The sequence below is a fragment of the Melanotaenia boesemani genome, chromosome 12 (assembly GCF_017639745.1).
Source record: "Melanotaenia boesemani isolate fMelBoe1 chromosome 12, fMelBoe1.pri, whole genome shotgun sequence".
Taxonomy (NCBI): domain Eukaryota; kingdom Metazoa; phylum Chordata; class Actinopteri; order Atheriniformes; family Melanotaeniidae; genus Melanotaenia; species Melanotaenia boesemani.
The window spans coordinates 14,572,015-14,591,571 of NC_055693.1; the positions used below are offsets into that span (position 1 = coordinate 14,572,015).

At 38.2% G+C, this 19,557-nt stretch overlaps 1 protein-coding gene across 5 annotated transcripts in view; it reads right to left on the reverse strand.

Moving 5' to 3' along the window:
• The window catches only part of myo16 (myosin XVI), a 123,448-nt gene that overhangs the window by 69,250 nt on the left and 34,641 nt on the right, over positions 1-19,557 (reverse strand). For all 5 annotated transcript variants that reach the window (XR_006012248.1, XM_042001833.1, XM_042001831.1 and 2 more), the window contains exons 4-13: positions 18,493-18,636; positions 11,880-11,988; positions 10,277-10,401; positions 10,011-10,136; positions 6,674-6,749; positions 4,238-4,388; positions 3,934-4,084; positions 3,481-3,591; positions 1,244-1,309; positions 16-143 (exon numbers count right to left, since the gene is read on the reverse strand). Coding sequence is in view for 4 of the 5 variants with exons in the window: in XM_042001833.1 (XP_041857767.1) it covers positions 16-143; positions 1,244-1,309; positions 3,481-3,591; positions 3,934-4,084; positions 4,238-4,388; positions 6,674-6,749; positions 10,011-10,136; positions 10,277-10,401; positions 11,880-11,988; positions 18,493-18,636 (1,187 nt within the window). In the remaining variant the exon portion in view is untranslated. The remainder of the gene's footprint in view (positions 1-15; positions 144-1,243; positions 1,310-3,480; positions 3,592-3,933; positions 4,085-4,237; positions 4,389-6,673; positions 6,750-10,010; positions 10,137-10,276; positions 10,402-11,879; positions 11,989-18,492; positions 18,637-19,557) is intronic.

A 19,557-nucleotide genomic window follows, 5' to 3' on the forward strand; every position in this document is an offset into this window, starting at 1 on the left:
AGGGTGAGTTTGTACCTCAAGATGAAACATTGCGGGCGTCTCTCCTGCTGCATCATGTGGTAAGCTCTCTCTGCTGAGGAAAAGATGTGAGGTGGCAGAGACGAGCACAGGCGGCCGGTGGAGCTCAGGTACAACTGACTCACCTGAGAAAAAGAGCCAGTACTTATGTAACGTGTGTAGACACATCGGCGCTGAGTAAAGCAGGGGATACAATTTCCACAAAACAGTGAAACCACTCTGGGTATCACTTTTCTTGGAAGTGTGTGTTCATAAGAAAAGTGAGGTTTACTTCTCATTCTAAACGTAAATCCGAAGATGTTAATTTTGTGAGATACTTAAAGCAAACAGCCACGCCACAAGTCTACTCAAGAGGAATAATTAAGGAAGTTTCTCTGTTTAAAACAAGTATACAGAATCAGGCAGTAAATCATCTAGCTACTATAATTATATAATAATAATCTGTAAGCAGGCTATAACACCACTGTGTGGTGTGTCCAGTCAATCAGACATGTGGCAGTGTTGTATTTGTAGGTGTAGATAAGAGAAAGAGGAATGGGTTGTGAAGCAGTACACCAGAGGGGTTGACACACAGCCAGCAGATCACACATGTTGTGACATATGTCCTTCTCACACTGGCTCCTCCCTGCTCCTCCTCACAACCTCTCAGTTCGGTATAGATGCCTGGAGTGGATCCAGACAGAGGCCGGGGTGAAACAACCGGAGAGGAGAGGGGGTGGCTTAAATTTATTTGATCGAGCCAGTAGACGATACCTCCTCCTCCTCTAAGTCCAAGCCGCTAACTTCCGCTAATTTTAGCTTTTTAAAAATATGTATTTAGCAGTATGACACAATCTGAATGATAATGCAGAATTAACAAAAGATAATAAAAATAAGACCATGTCAATCATCACAAACAGGATCTTAAAAGTACTTCTTTCTTGTGGAGTGGTTCTGTAAGAGTCTGAGTCATAAGATGGGTGTGGATGGTGTGGAGTATGTTTCCGTGGCTGATCCACAGTCAGCGTTATGCTGCGTATCACTAACAGGAAGACTGCATTATTTATCAACTAAAAGGTCCATTTAATCTGATCCTGCCCTACTTATCATACAGGAAACATGTCTCCTTATACTATACACAGCTAATTCAATGTAAACTTGTGTCATGGTTAGTTGGATCACTGTGTATATACATTTGTGAATTCAACATTTGACTTGCTTATAAGGACTTTACATGTATGCTTACCAAAGTTGAATAGATGGGCAGCTCTTTGTTTGGATTGACCAGGAGAAGGATATGTCCGATGTAAGTCTGGAAAAGCAGAAAAAAAACATCCGAGTTATTAACAAGCAAATACAAAATCTATTTACTTTTTCAATACACAGCCCTGACTTTAAATTAAATATGTAGTTTAGCTGAGCTACCCACTAAAAGAGTCACACACAATTGAACAATTGATCACTGAACAATAAACGTGATCCCTTTCATTGTGTGAGAGGTGGGACGGTTCTTCTTCAGACCATTTTGACCAGGGTAAGCTGAAGTTGGGTTAAAAAATGTTTATGGTAGTAGTAATTTCTATTTTTTTTAAAGACTGCAGTAATTTCATGCAAGATGAAGGTCAAGGAAGAACTTGTCAATGACAAAACTGACTGATGACCTTTCACTGGTAAAGACAACAAATTTGTTCTCCCATACATAAACCCTATGGCCATTTAGACTAAAATAACTACCTCCCTGTTGCTGACCCTCTCAACCACACCATTAACCCTCTGTCTCTCACAAAGAGCCCTGAAGGCTGTTTGCGAGCTAAACTCTGTCCCCTGGGAGAGCTCAAGCTTTGCTAACATTCTGTAACATGCTGCTCTGTCCTCAGGCCCCAGCTCAAGGTTAATGACTTGAACAAGTTCCCACTGTTAGCAAACATGGAGCAAAATTGCTTACTTCATATTTATTTATTTATTTTCAACCAAGTAAAACTTTTGTGACAATAGTGTGGAATTGTTCAATCTTATGATCTCTTGTCACTAAGCCAGCTTTCATTACTGTCTTATGTTGCATCCTTACCCATTTCTGTGCCACTCTCTCCACAGGGGTTCAGTGAAAGACCAGTCATGAAAGCCCCTTCACTGACTACCCTGCTGGGAACATATGGAGCATTTTTGCCTTTGTTTTCCCCCCTCTTCAACTTTCTGATACATTTCACTTTGCTCTGCACAAAAAGTAATGAAATTGGCTTCCCTGGCTTTAAGAATCTACCTGCGACAAACAATTTAAAACAGTACATCACTTTTTTTCCTTTTAATGTCTTACATAGACGATGGTCTCATTTCTCCATGTTAACTGCACTTAGCAACTCTTGTCAGCACTCCTATTTGGACTACTTCATTCAGAATTCAAATCCTCTCTTTTCTCTATCCACCACTTCCACTTCCTTTCATTGTCATCCCCTTATCTTAGTCTCCTGCTGTGGCCGACCCTGCTGTCTGTCGCCCATCTGGGTTCCTGTAATAACAGACCATTACTGCCTCCTCACAGAGAGGACAATGCACTCACAGCACTGCATTGATCTGGTTCCAGTCGTTATACGGCTCCATCCCACAGAGATACACTTGAGATTTGAATGAGGGGAAGGAAAATCAGGCGATAGAAAATGGACCAACTGTTTCAGATGAAAGCATTTCACTTCAGAATATAGTTATAGATTTTGCACTCCAATCAATCAAAACTATATTGATTTAGTCATTTTCATCAGTGTATGAGCTTGCAGTCGGCAGGATGAAACAGAGACTGATCAAAACTTCTAGATTTCTGCTTTTCTACTTTTTGCATTTGCTATTTACAGAACAAAACAAAAAATGTTTTAGTTTATTATTAAACCCTGGTTTACTTACTTCAGCTGGAGTAACTGCTACATCTGTTAGGCATAATTTTCATATGCCTGTCTAAAAAAACAACCTGAGGGAAGCTGTGTCAAATAAAAAGAGTACGCTCCTGCTCTGAATGTAGCCTTTGGCTAAAAACAGCAGCGTTCTTTGGTATGTAAGAATAAGTTATCACTTTTACAATCATACAATGCTCAGTTTTGATTTATGTCTTTAAATCCCTGCAATAGATTTCCAAGAAATTATAGTATTAAAATATCAACCTCCTGCTATATTAAAACATACTGACTTTCAGTTTAAAAGTTTTCCAAAGTGTATCTCATTACTATATGTATGATGTTTCTACTTCAGTATACCAGATGTAGATATACTGGAGGGCAAAACACTGTTCAGCAGGACTCATGGGTATAAAGAATGTATGATGTGACCCTCATTCACTAAAATCCCCAGACTGTAAACAACATTCTGCTGTACTGTAAATAAGTAACTGTGGTGATGCAGTTATGCCCACAAATAAATCTGTTTCATATTTCTCTCAGTTTCACTGCATGTTTGATGTTGTGTGGCACTCCTTGTGAAAGGACGTTGAAGTCTTACATAGATTTGGTCATTGCCGAAGCGTTTTTGCATCTCATAGAGCAGGCTGCTGTCGGTCAGCTCACTGAGGGATGCCAGATCATCGTTGGGTGCTGGAGGCATCAACTTGACCTGAGAAAATTAAGTTGATTACATTTAAGCACAGAGAAAGCAGTTTGTCTTCTATTTGAGACATTAACTAGAAGATCAACAGAGCTCCTTGGTTTAAAAAGTGTTTTTGAATGGTTTAACAGTATGTTGTAGATACAATAAGTAAGGGCTTAGCTGATATTTCAAACCCCAAAAACACTTAAATGGGTGCTTTAAAATATGAAGAACACCGAACACTACTTCCCATACTATTTGAATTAGACAAAAAGTTAAAAATGTCACACTTTGAGATTGTCCAAGACTGAGTTTAAGCCCTTTTCATTAACTCAAAGAATTCTGGTGCAATCCCTCAAGAGAAAGTACCTGCTCCAATTTGCTGGGTCCAGAGCTAAAGTGGCCATCTAGGCCATTATCCTGAGAGGGCTGTCGGCTCAGTGCTCCACCTGCATCTCTGAACATGGCACACTTCTCCAGCAAGCTGTCCCGCTTAGAGATTGGGAGACCCAGAGGGTTCCTGTATGATAGATGGAAGGGCAAGAAGTGGGAAGAGACACAGCAGAAGTTTTGGAGCGTAAACAGATTTGTTGAAATAGTGAGGAGGGAAAAAAATGCAACATGTAGAGTAAATGTAAGGCTACATTTGTGCTTATGAAACCTGGTAACCCACAAGTTTTTGAGAGGAGTGTTGAGGTCGTGAGAACCGCCATCATAGCGTTGGTTGGTAGAAGGAAGAGGAGCAGAGGGGTCCTTCAGCCTCTGCAGCCAGCTCTCTTCTGCATTCAGTAGCATCTCTGCTATGGGCTCTGACACGGCAATATCTAAATGACATCAGATGAAAGATGTGAGACGATTCACTCTGTTATCTTACATTCACAGAGGCAAGTTTAATTAGATGCAAATAAAAACTTCATCAAATGTCCTTTTTCAATGTGATGCCAATATATCTTTCTTTTCCTTTGTCTTGCTAACCCTGTTTCACTATTCGTGTGGATGAGCCTTCATCTGCACAAAATGTGAATCAACTGCAAATCAATCCACAGAGCAGCAGTGGAGGGGGGAGTTAAGATCCTCTGTCTGTAATGAGGTCTAAGAGGGCCCAAGGGAGGGGAATGGCTTCAGCTTGTCTTTTTTTTTTTTCTGGAAGACAGACAGTGCCCTTGACACTCATTTATTGCTCCGTCTGTCTTTCATCATTTGGCTACTAAAAAGGAAGAAAAAGTGAAAAAGGGGGGGATTGTCTTAGTCTCTAAGGGCTTGTCTCACATCCTTGAGTCTACATACAAGAAAAGGCTATTGATTAGTGAGAGTCAAAGGCTTGATTAAACCATGAGAGTAAATGTTGAAAGGCAGCCATGACATTTTATTACACAATAGTGAGATTAAATTAAAACATTTCATCGCTATCACACAGGATGCAGGGAGTTCTTTCTTTTTGGGTCTGTGAATAATCTGTGACATTTACCAAGATGACATGCTTATAATTACTTCCACTTCAAGATTACTGTATATACATGCTACTAGGTCAACTTAAAAAAAATGGAAAAAAAGATAATTACAGAAATTCTCATGTTTGGTGTGCAAATGTGTATGTTTATTTCACAGCTTAAAACTTTCCAAACTTTTTTTTCCCCTGCTTTTTGTTGGCATGTTGCAATGTTTTAGTCAGCCCTAACAAGTTACAGTTTTTTTTCTTTCTTTTTTTTATCTGTCTGTTTCAGTTTGGGCCCATGAGTTTGTCGTCTTTTTGTAAAATGGCCTGAGTTGTATAGCTTCCTTTTTTTGCACAAAGCATCTCCTGTTTCCTTCTTACATTTCATAATTAAGGATTCATTTGTTTATTAATTTATTTTATTCTTTTGTGTTGTCTGTGAAGTATCTATGAGAAGTAAGTGTCTCACCTGCAGCAGGGAGCAATCTGAGTCCTCTTAGTTTTAAACAATCTGAAGGATCCTGATTGGCAAGCTAAAGCTAAAAGTTACTACGGCTGGTACTATCAGAAGACAACATTTTTGCCATCTTAAATTAACTCAAATCTTAAAATTTTCAGGGCAGTTTGTATAAATCCTTCTAGACTTTCACACAGTGTTACTTCAGCCAGTGACCACGTAACTGTTAAATCACAATTTTCACAGCAAGTCCTCATAACAAGGTCTCTGTTACCACATGGTGATCCACATTGTGTTATTTTCCTGCAATAATTCCCGTGTTTTATACCATGCTGCAGTTAAGATACAAGTTGGAAGTACTCAATGGTTATTTGCTAAGGTAATATAATAATATAATGTAATATTTTAACTCATCTTCAGGAATTTTCTGAAGTCAAGGTTAGGAGAAAACCTTAAATATGGTTTAAGAAATCTTTAGGACAAGACTAACTGTACTGTAATTCACTCATACTGTAAGGGAAAATCTTGTTGCAACTGACTCCCTGATTTTCACAAAGAAAATTATGTAAAACGTTTCCCCCCAAAAATAACCCTGTGATGTGTCTCTTCTTTGTGAAAGTTCCTTCAGCTGAACTTTGGATGACACTGAATGATGCCTGTGGATTCACGAACTTTCTGGACCAAAGAGCAAACAGTAATGGATTGTTTTGAACTGCACACACACAGTTAGTATGTTTCATCTCTATGTGCATTACAGCAGCTTTTGCATCAAGAGGAAAATTTACAGCATACAGCTCTGATACACTTGAATGAATGAGGGAAGGAACTTAAAATGGATCTATAATAATAATCAAACTTCTAGACTGGGCATAATTTTCTAATGGTAGATGGATCAGTTTGTAACTTATTATTTATTCATGTCTTTCCTGAGATCTGATGACTACCAGTAAAACAGGAACAGATGTTTTAGATCTCACAAGATGCTGGTTAGATTCTCATTCACTGTGCACACTGTGTATATGACTGTGTGGTTCTGTGATTTATAGTACCACAGAGATTTTTATTGCCTTTCAACAGGCTCAGAAAATGATTTTTTTCTCTACTTTCTTTGCTTCATTACCTCATACTTCCTAAAGCACATTTTTATTTTCCAGCTGCAGTGCCATTGTGTGTATGCCTGTGCACATTTGTTTGAATGGGTACAGCGAATAAGTTACCAGATGGCTTGTCTTGGTTGCAGTTCAGCAAAGTCGGGTTTGCTCCATGCCTTAGGAGCTGGCAAACAATGCTTGTCTGAAAGAGATGGGAGAAACACCAACAGCCATTTTATAAAATCTGGGGAAAAATTCAAGAACAAAACAGATTTGTTGTTTTTGAGGATCATCCTGAAGTCATAGTGGATACGGTTAAAGCTGCAGTGAAGAGTCCATGAGCAAATGTGATTATTTATACTGTGTCACAGATGAATTCCAACACTAAGAAGATGATACAGATCACATTTCACACATGACAGGTCTCTGCAAGTGATGCCTCTGACTGAGGAGAGCCTTCAGTAATGACCCTATCTCACATCATATGTCACAGCAGGGAATCCTCATCGTTGTCAACCTTCATTTCAGCACACAGCAACATGTGACTGCTGTCACCTCCATCCCCTTTTGTTCTGTCTAGGTTTTCCTTCCAGACTAACACAGACTCCAGGTTTCCCTCTCCATACTCCACCTGTCAACCCCAATCTCTGCCTCTGTGGAGCAGCAGCTGCATCAAAACTATAAATTGCAATGCACTGTGTGATCTAAACTTACATATGTGATTTGAGTAAAAAGGGAGTATGTAGTGGCACTAATCTGTGAAATTACAATTCCATTATTATTCCCTACTCACACAAACTGAAACCTGATCAGAAGCCCTTTATGTCAGTTTTAATATAATTTTTGGAGGCAAAACAAACTGTACTATAGCTGGATATTGCCACTTATCCTTCTGCTACAGTAAGTTACACATCAGCTATACAAATAGTTAGTGTCAACAGGAAAATGTCAATATATAAAGCTCACTTATGACAAATTATGAAAGGAGGTGAAAGAGAAAGTGTTTAAGATTCATGTTAAATCAGATCTCAAATCAGGTTTTTTTAAATCATTCATTCCCTTCCTTCACTCTACTACTGTACTGCTTCAATACACAGAAAAGTAAGTATTTAAGGTATGGAGCGAAGGTACGGTACGATGTTGAAGCGAGACAAGATGATGTAATTAAAAGGACATTAACTCTTTAAAAAACAAAAACAATTAGAAAACATAACTTTTCTCTCAGTTTCAGAAAGCAAGACATTAAAATTACACAATTAGTTAATAATTATGATATAAATACCTACATTTATTATTAGTAATATATTACAGTTTAAAATTAGTATCGTAACAGATGATAGAAAAACTAAATCAATAAAGTATCAATTAATTTAATCATCAAGGTTTTGTAACTCAGTCAATAGGAATGTAAGTTTTTATAAGCAAAGTGAGGCAGTACTGCAATTAAGGCCCATTTGTGCTTGACACAGAAGATGGATATGCAGACGGATGGACAGTGTAGGGCAGTTGGAAACAACTTCATACCGGTCCGCTGCCACTAAACAGTGTCTGAAACTGACATCGGCTCACGGGAATAAACTTTGGAGGAAGTGGAAGAATTGACCTGACGACCATGGCGAAGCAAAAGACGCATGGAAGTATGTGGACAGCAACACATGACAACGTTTGAAACGGACATCGCTATTTACCTATGTAAGGGAGCATAAATGGGCTTGTAGACGTCAGTAAAGCTCAGAAGAAAGTGACTCAGCACATTCATTAGACTGGCCCTGACCCATACCAACAGCTGTTAAGTCCACAGCATGTCTTCTACCCATGAGGCCTATCAGCCACACTGACTATAAATACTGGCAACACGTCAGTGGCACCAAAATATCTGAACTCGTCAGCGGGTCAAAGTTTAAAAGCAGGCCAACATAAGGTTAGATCGGGGAGATCGGGGAGGTCAGCAGAGGAAAATCAGCCTCATTTGTGATGTAGATCCAGAAAGACAAAGCAGCTTTTAATAGGGACCCGGGTGTCCTTTTAATGTTTGTCAGATGTTAAACCTAATCTTAAAGATTAACATTAAAGTTCTTCAGAAAAAGAAACCATATAAATCTTGCTATTGCTGAATTGCCGACTGAATAAATTAAGCTGATCTGAACAGGGTGGTATTTTAATATGCCGTCATTTCTCTCTGAAAATCCAACATTAAACTGTTTGAAAATTTTTCTCTCTGGAGAACTCAACTTAAAAGTCCTGACTTAAAACAGGAGAGGCGAGTGCCAGGGTCCAACTTATCACAAGCCCAATAGAGGGAAGTTTAATTAGCAGCAGTAATAAGGTCATATATCTTCTTAAAGGGTCGTACCAGTATGCACGCCTCTCTGGAAAGGGGTCTTTGGGTTTAATGCACCAGCTGGTATCATGGTTGCTGGGAAGTATTTCCAAGAAATGCTTTTATTTTTTACCTCATTTCTGTAAAACACAAAGAGATTTACTGGCCTAGATGCGTTCAAATATTTAAAACAACGTCATATGTTAGTCATGTGTCACTAGCTATAAGAAAAAGGTGACAAAAGGCAAATGCCAGCGAGGTTCAGGGAGCAGTTTGTATGCAGGAGGCAGTGAACTGGCACCAGTAAAGATCACACGGTGAGGTGATTTAGCATTTGCAAGAAAAACCTAATTGATTCTCCAATCTCTGAGTCTGCCACACCCAATTCAGAAAGACTTACATTGCACACACATACACACACAGAGAGACACAGTGTGCTGAAAAAGTGTATGAACAGAGATATAAGAAGGCTAAAATCCATTTTGCGGGACTGTGATCTGAATTTGTAGATGTAGAGCTCCCTATTAATAATCACCTGATCTTCTAATTGACTGAGGAATTGACTGTATTAGAGGAGAAAAGTAAAACAAAGACATAAATAAGGTCTCTTAATGAAACAGAAAAAAAAGTTTAAGTTGGCGAAAGGAAGAATATTGAAAACATACTTGTTAGGAAAAAAGCAAAGCTTCAGTAGAAATAAACCAAATATTAAATGAATACACTCACTCTGTCAACACTCGAACACACAGCTCGAAGGCTAATTAAATATTTAGTTTGGTCAGCAAGATCCGAATGTGATTACTTCCCTCTGTTCATAGCTGGAACCCTCCCAAACCACCAGAACCTGTTCCTATCTTGTTCCAACAGCCCATCTGGAAATCAGTCTCCTCTGAGAGAAACCATTGAAGGGGTAATCTCAAAAAGCAAGTCTGTGTCAGGAGTTTTACCGTTTCTAATCAATAAGCCAAAAAAAAAAAAGCAGATTATCAGATAAGAGGAAGCAAGTTCTCTGGAACAATCCACTGGTAATGTCCTTATTATTTAGTTAATAGCTGCAAGTGTGTTGGATCAATACAGCTAAATGAGTGACCATCTTTATAAATGTCAATAACATTCAGACATATTTGTGCAGTTGTATGTTACCTGCCCATATTTAGCAGCCAAGTGGAGGGGGGTCCAAAAGTTGTTGTCAGCTGGATGAGGGTCTGCTCCACTCTCCAGCAACAGAGACGCCACCTCTCTGTAACCACTGGCACAGGCAATATGGAGCTTCAGAGAACACAAGCAAATGGAGATATATATTAGAGAAATGTGAAAGACTGACAAATCTGGGAAAGACTGAAGGACTGAGAGAAAAAACACAATGTTGAGCCACACACACAAACTAACACACCTGTGGATTTACTTACCAGAGTAACCCCATCATCATTGGGCTGGTTGAGGTTTCCCCTTGTGGCAACAAACTGTCTAACGTCAGACAACATGGTGCTGGCTCTCTGTGTCTTCATAGCATGCATGGATGACACATCCACACCTGAAAAACACCGACATGAACGTGACACTCAAATCTTTCAGGTCACAGGATTAAAAGACAAAATGCATTTAGTTTATTGTTATTTGCACTCACATACATAAAATCATTTAAAAAAAAAGCAGTAAAAGAAACACGTTAAAAAAATGTGCAGGAAGGGTAAAAAATACTGCTTATTTTTCTAAGCATTTGCACCTATTTTCCACATGAAAACTTATACTGTATATTCTTAATCATAGGTTGGGATATCTGAATGAAGCGAGTGGTTAAAGGTGATTAAGCTGCATGATGCTCATACAGAACCTCCAGCTCTGAGTGAAACGATTCAAGACAAGAATTTGTGTCCTCGGTTTGCACAAACTTCACCAAGAAATGGTCAAGCACTGCTTTATAATGATATGCATACAGCGAATCCAACCTTGCTTGCTATAATAGCATTGATTATCAATCAGTCTGGAAATCACTTAGAACTAATGGGACTTTTCCAAACAGATTTGTTGAATCAGTGAATCAATGTTTATCTCTACAAACAGATTAGGTATTTGAGAGCTACTAATAAAATTGCTAAATCAGAAGAAAAGATGATTTATCGTTTTCAAGGAGAAAAGACTTGAAGAAATCTTACACAGCATGCACACTGAGAGGAAACTGGGGAATTTAAAGAACATTTATCCTCCTCCCTCTCTTCCCGATGTAAAGGCTCATGGACAGCGTCTTTCCCATAATGACAGAAACTTGATAAGGATAGAAAGCATACAACTGTGTTGCTATAGCAACAGAGACTGAGCGTGTCTCATAGTGGCAAAAGCCAGTGGAAAGGGGGTGGGATTTGGAGATCACCAGAAAAAAGAAGACTAAAAAAAAGATAAAAAAAATTGTTAGCATGGAGTCTGTGTGTGTGTGTGTGTGTGTGTGTGTGTGTGTGTGTGTGTGTGTGTGTGTGGTCTGCTCTTGATAAGTAAGCTGTCCTAATTTAGGAGCTGATATTTGTCATGTGACTCAGTGCAGGCTTGTGTGTGGCAGACGGATGAGGGAAAACCCTCCTTAATTGTCTTTTTCTGTTTCTGTCTGGCTTTGTCAGCATAATTCCTGTTCCTCTTTCACTGTGTTTTTCTGCATTTCTTTGGCACCTTTCCCTGCATCTCCCTTTGTCACTTTTCCTCACTGCCTTTATCTCTTTTATTTTCAGCTCCTGCATTGACCTTCTCCTTTCTCTGTGGGTGACAACTGCCCCTATCACAATGTGCCATCATTAGGCCTGTGGGTATATTTCACCTTCACACAGGAATGTATGAAGGTGAAATGCTTACCACTCACATCATTCCAATGATTTGTAAATTATTCCTTTAAATAAATATTTACCTAACAGATTTATTTTTTATCTTTCTGAAGGATTTGTGAAAACATGTAAGTGAGCCATTATAAATAAGAACTTATAATCAATTGACGGGTAAATGTCAGAGTTAGCACAACAGCTTTACCGTTTTCCTCTAGGTGTTTTCGAAGGATATAGCTGGTCTCTGTTCCCTCGAAGGCGTAGACCAGAGGAATGTTTCCATTGATGTCCTGCAGCAAGATGTTCACGCCGGCCTTTTAGGCAAAGGCAGGAAAAAAATCAAGACAGAGAAGACACAAACACTGTATTTTAGCTTGGGTCATTCATCAGACTTGAATCAATGATTAAGTGGGACTAATTATCTTGGCTTCCCAGCAGCATAAGCCTGAACAGAATCATGGAGATGTTAACAGAAAAGACAGTGAATTAAAGAACTCATTAGATAACTGTCCAGGGGTTGGAGCAGTGATAAAAAAAAAAAAACAAAAACAGAGGTCAGTGGTTACTACCTGGGATTGTCTCGGTTAGTGTGTGTGAGACAAGATTAATGCAAGCTTACTCAGCAGGGACCCTGTCAGAGCTGCCGTCTGTTACATGAGATAACACAAGAGGCCTTTCTCCATGTTTCCTTTGATGACAACACTTGGTCACAATTTGGTTATGACTAATTCGTTCTCTAAAACCTGGTACACACATAAAATTTTTTAAATCTGCCGAATTTTTTTTTTATCTGTTTGAGACCTCACACATGAAGATAAAAATCAGGCACAGTTTTGATTTTCTTTGAAGTTTATGTTTTAAGGAGTTCAAGGAAAATTGCTACTTTAAGCTAGTAGTTTCACCAGCGTATAAAAGCTAGCAACTGCTAAAGAGCTGCTATCATAAAATATGCTCATTTATCTACTATCTTCACGTACTTGTTTAATTAGTAATGTCAGAATAATAGACAACCTTAATCCATTACTAAACAGCTGTTAGCATAAAACATGCTTATTGCTTATTTTGGCTAACTTATAGCAGGTTAAGTGAACAAATTTAATAAGAACTTCTAGGAAAAAGCCAAATGTTTTTAAACTTTAAGGTTTTTTTTTTTTAAATCTGTGTTTAAGAATTCAATAAAAAATGTTAATTTAAGCTAGTTTAACAAGAGCATAAAAAGCTGGCAACTACTAAACAGCTGCTAGCATAAAACATGTTTGTCGTATTCATAATTGTTTGCTTACTTACAGCAGCAAGTGAACAAATTTAATAAGAACTTCTAAGATCTTAATCTTTATGTGTGTACCTAGCTTTAGTAAAAACTCATGATCTTTTGATTTAAATATCATGTACCATTTAGGTAAAAAAAAAAAAAAAAAAAAAAAAAGCAGTAGCTTTTCTAACAAGTAAAACAAACTGACATACTTCAGTAACTGAGACAGAGATTTCTTGTTGTCTGTTTGATTATTATCATTCTGCTTTTGGTCTATGCTGCTAAAAGTAACACACAAGTGGCAGTTGTATGAATCTACACCATAAACTGCTTCCCGATGTTTGACAAAACCATAAAAGAGAAGCCTCTAACGATCATAGCTGGGAGAGGTAGAAGGGATGGGGGACTGTAAGTGAGGGTCCTTGTTTAGTATTTACAGCTAATAGAATTCTAATGACACAGTTGCAGTGTCATTAAGATTTATGACCCAGTCCTTAGGCAGGCAGAGAAAGAAGGAATTGGAAAAAAAAGAAAATGGTAGGAAGAGGGTTAAAAATAGGAGGAAGGAGAAAGTTGATGGAACAACATGAAATCCTTTAACCACAGAATTCCCACCATAAACCTTTAAAGCAGCCTGGAGCTGTCCAACTAATTTAAAATTTAAACAACAGATTTTTTTTTTTTTTTTAAATCAGGGTTAGTTAAAGGTTAGCAAAAAGAATTAATTAACATTAATGACAATCAGCTGCTGCTTCATGACTTTTCATGAAAAGCGAAACATCTCATTACACTGTGAAACACCACTGAAGAGCAGTTGATGGGATATGAATGAATCAGGAGGAGAGCATATTAATAAAGCAGCTTTCCATCTAACATAAGTGCACACACAAACACACACTCTGCTCCACATCCTTATTATCATCACATCCTATTTGGATGCTCCATTGCCAGCATATTCCTGGTATTTGTGCATCCTGATGAACCTGAGGGCTAATCTCAGGATGCTGCTTTTAATTTTTGATATTTGGTTTTCTTACTACATGCATCTATATACTGAATACAGATCATAAACAGTTGGTAAGGAAGACTTCTGCTGGCCTATACAATTAACTTCAAGGTTTAGCAGCAGTCATTAAAAGTCTGGCGGGATGAAGTCATAGGCTGACAGACAGTTTTATCGTACTCAGCCAGGAGGCTGCATTTATCACTCATCACCTTCACTTACAGCTCCACAAAAAGTAGCTGGACAGCACTTTGAAAGATCTACAGTAACGTCACTAAGAAAGGACAACTGCTTTAAATTTTAAGGAAATTTATCAGAGTCTCAAGTCTTAAAATTAGGTAAAGTAAGCCCCAGAGAAACTACATGACATATTCTAGCAGGGATTTTAAACTGTGGTCCCCAAGGGCCACTGTGTTGTGGGTTTTAGATGTTTAACTGCTTTAAGAAGCTAATGGATCCATTTAAATTTTAATCAAGTATGTTGAAGCAGGGAAGCATCTAAAACCTGCAGGATGGTGGCCCTTAAGGACCTGTGCCACAAAATCTCAGAGAAAATGCAGAAGCAGAACATGAAATTAAGAAAATTAAGTAAGTAGTAGCCAGTGATGCTAATCAACTGCTCCCAATTAACCATCATCAGCAAACCACTTTTACACAATGTCCTGAAGCATCAAACATCAGAGAAAATGTAATATATATATATATATATACTTTCCTTTTCACATTTGAATTTGTGCATGACATAATTTTGTATGTAGCCCTTCTACATTGGGCTACATACTCCTGCAAAAAAAAAAAAAAAAAAAAAAGTAAAATAAATAAATAAAATGACACTGTTGCAAAAACCCAATTTTATATAAACAAATTTAGAATATTTTGATTTGTTTTCACAAAGCCACAAATAACTGTTGAATATAAAAATAAATCGAAATGTACACATCTAATAATGCAGAAGTTCCACTACAGCTTACAAAGCTTGAAAGGCAGCATTTACAGGTTGTGGTGAAAGAAACATGTTGTTCATGAATAAAGAAACATAAATCATAAGTCACAGTTCACATGATAAGTGCTGACAGATATAAATGAGTTGCACCTTGCAGGAGGTTAACAAGCTGACTTCTGTACCCAGTATTGGCTAACCACAATATGATGGATCTGCTTTGGATGTCTCAAAGATGCATATCAGTTAATACCACATTCCCTAAGCTTCAGATGTTAAACACAGTGACCACCAGAAATCAATAACTACTAGTAGATGAGAGCTGTCCCTGGGGAAGTCACTGCTGAGCTGGACTCCTTTACAGTGGGAATCTATCTTACACAAAAAGCTCCCGTACACTTAATCATCTGTCTCATGAGTGTCTGACAATGTTATTCAATACTGCTGTCCACAAAGCTTGTGTAAAGGGTTGAATGTGATGTCTGCGTTATGCAGATGGGTGGCAGTGAGCTGAAGCATATTTTTATGCTTCAAGTCCATTTTTCCACATGCTTAACCACATATATTATGTATGAAGCTCTTGGTATCTTGATAATGAGCTAACCACTAAACACTAGTGCAGACACAGCTAAAGAACCTTGCTGCTGCTCATTCTCAACTAAACAAGCAAACAACCATGTAAGTTGTGGGTTTCCCAAAATTTACACATTATTGTCACAGTCATCCCATTTGAATTGTGAAAAAGTTGTGTTTAGCTGTCTAGGACTGGTGTTTCACGCATGACTATTAACAGAAGAATAAGAAAATGTAGTCACACCCACCCTACAAAACAGATCACAAAATCATATATATTCATGTGTTCAAAAGCACATGCTTGTTATAAATTTACAAAGAGGTTATACATGACAGGACTACAAAATAATGAGAATAAGAACAAAAAAATGTTTAATTAACAGTTACAGAGAAGAAAGACTAAAGTAATCAGCAGTAAAACCAAAGAAGTAATATTTCAACAGACATAAAGTGGAGCCCAGTGCAGCCGGCGGCCTTAATGGTTTAACTTCAAAAGTCGAAGAGTTCAGGAGTTTTAAATTAATCATTTACAAGCATGGAAAGTGTACCCCTGCTGGATTTTAAGCAATAAAAGAAGAGACAGCATTTTGAAAAAGAAGACATTGTTCTCCTGTGGGATGCCACTGCACTCTGCAGCTCCACAAATTTAGAGATTAAAAGCAGTAACTTACATTGGGATATTATATGACAGATATGAACAAAGTGGATCAAACAGAAGTGCACTGGTGGTTTCAGATTCTTCTTTTTTTACATTAACTAACACCCTGAGTTAAGAGGTAGAAACTCAGACACTTAAACCAAATATGGTAAAGTGTGCCATTAACACTTATTGCTCAAAGCATTTTATCCCTGTGGTTTTGTAAGAAATGAAATTAGAAAGCTATAACTGTGGTATGTGCTTCTTTGTAGAAGAGGCCAAGCTGTAAATCATGGAGATAAGGAACTTTTGTCAGGACATCCTGATGAGTGTGCATGACATCTGTCCAATAAGATTAGGGTAATCAAAGTCAACATGGTTTGGAAGAAAAATTATTTGGATTTTGGAAATCATGCTTCATTTTACACTAAAACTACTATTTTTGTGCAAACATTTATAAAGACTACACAAGCTGTCACATTTTTATTTGCTACATAAGAATCCCCTGTGCCCCTGAACTGCTGCTTAATCCCACCAGTCCTTAATGACAAACATTTACCAAAACTGGAGTCAAATGGGTTTAGTAAAAGGATTTGGACACGAGTTGGAAATGACAGAGTTTAGAAATGACTTGTTCCCCTGCTGTTTGAAAGCAGGAGATAAGAGAATTAATATTGCTGCCAATCCAGATGCAGAGCAGCAATGCACTCAAACATCTCATCAGCCCCCCTTTTTAGCCTATAAGACAAGATTGGTAACATCTCTGTCAGCAAAAACAGCTCTTCCTCTGTGCAGAAACTGGAGAAAGGAAATCAAGGACAGACAAGCAGAGGACAAGGGGAAGGGAGATAGATAGCACACAACAGATTAGTACATATTAGCAGCAGTACTCTTTCCTGTGCCAAAAGATAAGGACGGCAGAATCTAGCTGCTTTGAGCATTGTTGAATTTCCTATTAAAATGTGAAGCACTAGTTTCTGAGTCAGGATCTGACTTGCATTGATGAGGGAGCAGCAGAAAGACTGATCATTGGCTTGGTCTGTGGGGGGAGGAGATGGGTGTCAAAATGAATAAACAAAAGAAAAATGATATTGCATCTCTATGGGAAATTTACTTGTCTGAAGCTATTTTCAGAACACTAGACAGGAAGAACCTCTAGCTCTCTTTTTGGAAACCGTCTTCCTGTGTTGAAGACACTGGATGAAGAAATTCAAGACTATCACATCCTAAAAAAATAATGCACCCAAACAAATCTGCAAATATTGGAACAGAGAACTTGTCTTGCATGTTTTTTTCTCTTCTGTTTGAACTAAATGTTACAGTCACACCAGCATGCATGCATACACACACCCACACCCACACACACATAAGCAGGGGTAAATATCAAAGAATAAGCTCCAAAAGCTGAGAAATGTCTTGATTTTTCCAATAATGTGTGAAAATGTTTGAACTTTAAGTTCTGAATTTCTAAGAAATTCTCTTCTTCTTTTCTTTCATCACCCTTTGCCCTTTTCCTACAGAGACGAGTGCTGTGTAAATATGGCCTCATTTACTAGGAAATAGTTTTCTCTGTACTGAATGAGAGGCGTTCAGTCACACTCTCTTATGGAGAAGTGTTAAATCTCCCTCCCTCATGGTTTGGCAATCATAAAAGAATAACTCACTGAATTATAATGTATTTGGCATAGCTATAATCACACCTTCATCAAACTAGACAAACTGCATGACCCTCTGCTGGGAGGGAAAGGATACACACAGAAATACACAAACGTAAACCCAGCAGCCACAGTAGTGGCTGATATTCATTTTGCATACCTACTCTTCAAAGGTATCCTTTCCTCTGAGGATTGACTATTTCCTGCCTCACAGAAAGGCACCAGCAATCACTCAGGACCCAATCAGCAGAACCAGGCTGTAAAAGATTCTGCAGAGCTCTAGACTACAGTCAACCCTCTCTGGATCTAATCAACACCAGCAGCACAGTGCCAGCCCATTGAGTAACCGGCTGGACGTGCATGCCCTCCCCTGCAGCTGGTATAGCTCTCGTTATGGACCTAATCAGTACAACCACAGCTCTTGTCAAGACATACTCCACAGAATAGGCTCTCTCTTTGATAACATGCTAATGCAGAATGACTAAAAATTCAAATTTTCATAGATTCTGCTGGGTTTAAGAAGAAAGTACAAGAAGTACAAGTCACGTTCAGGGCTCTAAGAAACACACAAACCCTAATCAATGAAAGCAGTACCACTTTGATGGAACGTTTTTGATGACTAATACGGACATGCCAACAAAGTCCAAGACACCAGTCTAATTTGTTGATAATTGCAAGTGCATACTCATATGTTTTTGTTGTACTGAACAAATCCTCCCAGTATACTGTATGCCCATGTTTGTATGTGTTTTCCTCACCAGCAGCAGCAACAGCACCATGTCTGCATGGTCACACACACATGCGACATGCAGGGCTGTCCACAGGTCTTCATCCTGCAGGTTGACGTTCAGGCCTCGCTCTATCAGAAGCTCTGCTGCGAACACATTGTCATGACGAGCACACTGCAGAAAGCAGAAACAGTAAATTACCCTATTATTAGTTTGGAGAACGGGTATTTCCAGAGGAACTGCTGACTGCAAACACAACAGAAGATATATTGTTGAGTGACTTTGGCATGATAATGAATATATGTGGAAATCTGCAGAGCAGCAGTGATGATTACATTCTTGTTCTATCTCAGGGGTATTAGCAAAATTATAGTGATTAAGGCATTACGGATGGTTACTCGGTCACCACCATGTTGTCTTAACAGTATGCCGTTAGGGCAAATAATAATCATGTTTGGGTTCTGATTGATTTTTGTTTATGCATTATCAAGATGAAATATACAAGCCTGGACATAAATCATGGCGTCACTCCACCTTGAGGAGGTCTTTCAGTTTTTTTAATAAATAGATACATAAATTTGATAAAGACACAAAACAATTTCATTTATTTTTAAATTGCCATAAATTATGACAAATTAAAGGAGTCAAAATATGAAACCACTGTAATAAATTTTGGAATCATCAAAGCAAAAAAATGTTTGATGCAGCTCCTTGGTTAGATTCTTTAAGACATGGACTTCACTAATAAAATAAGATAAAAGATATTTCCTACCAAAAATTGTCAGTTAGATTGGGATCTGCATGTTTAATGGCCATCGCTGAGTGGATATGTCTATCCTGAAGAAAAGATTGCACTAATTTAGCTTTGTGGCAAAATGCATCATCACCATCCTAAAAAACAACCTCATCATCACCAAAACTCCTTTCAATTGATGAATGGAGAATGTGTCAAAAGTGTGAATCTACCTGCACATTTACTGTAGAGGTAGCTACTGTCATCTTTTCCCCTGGTCTGTCAGGACACTTTGACATGTTTCCCTTTTACATCATTCCCATTTGGTTTGTACTTTCTACAAGTTTTAGACACAGCTGACT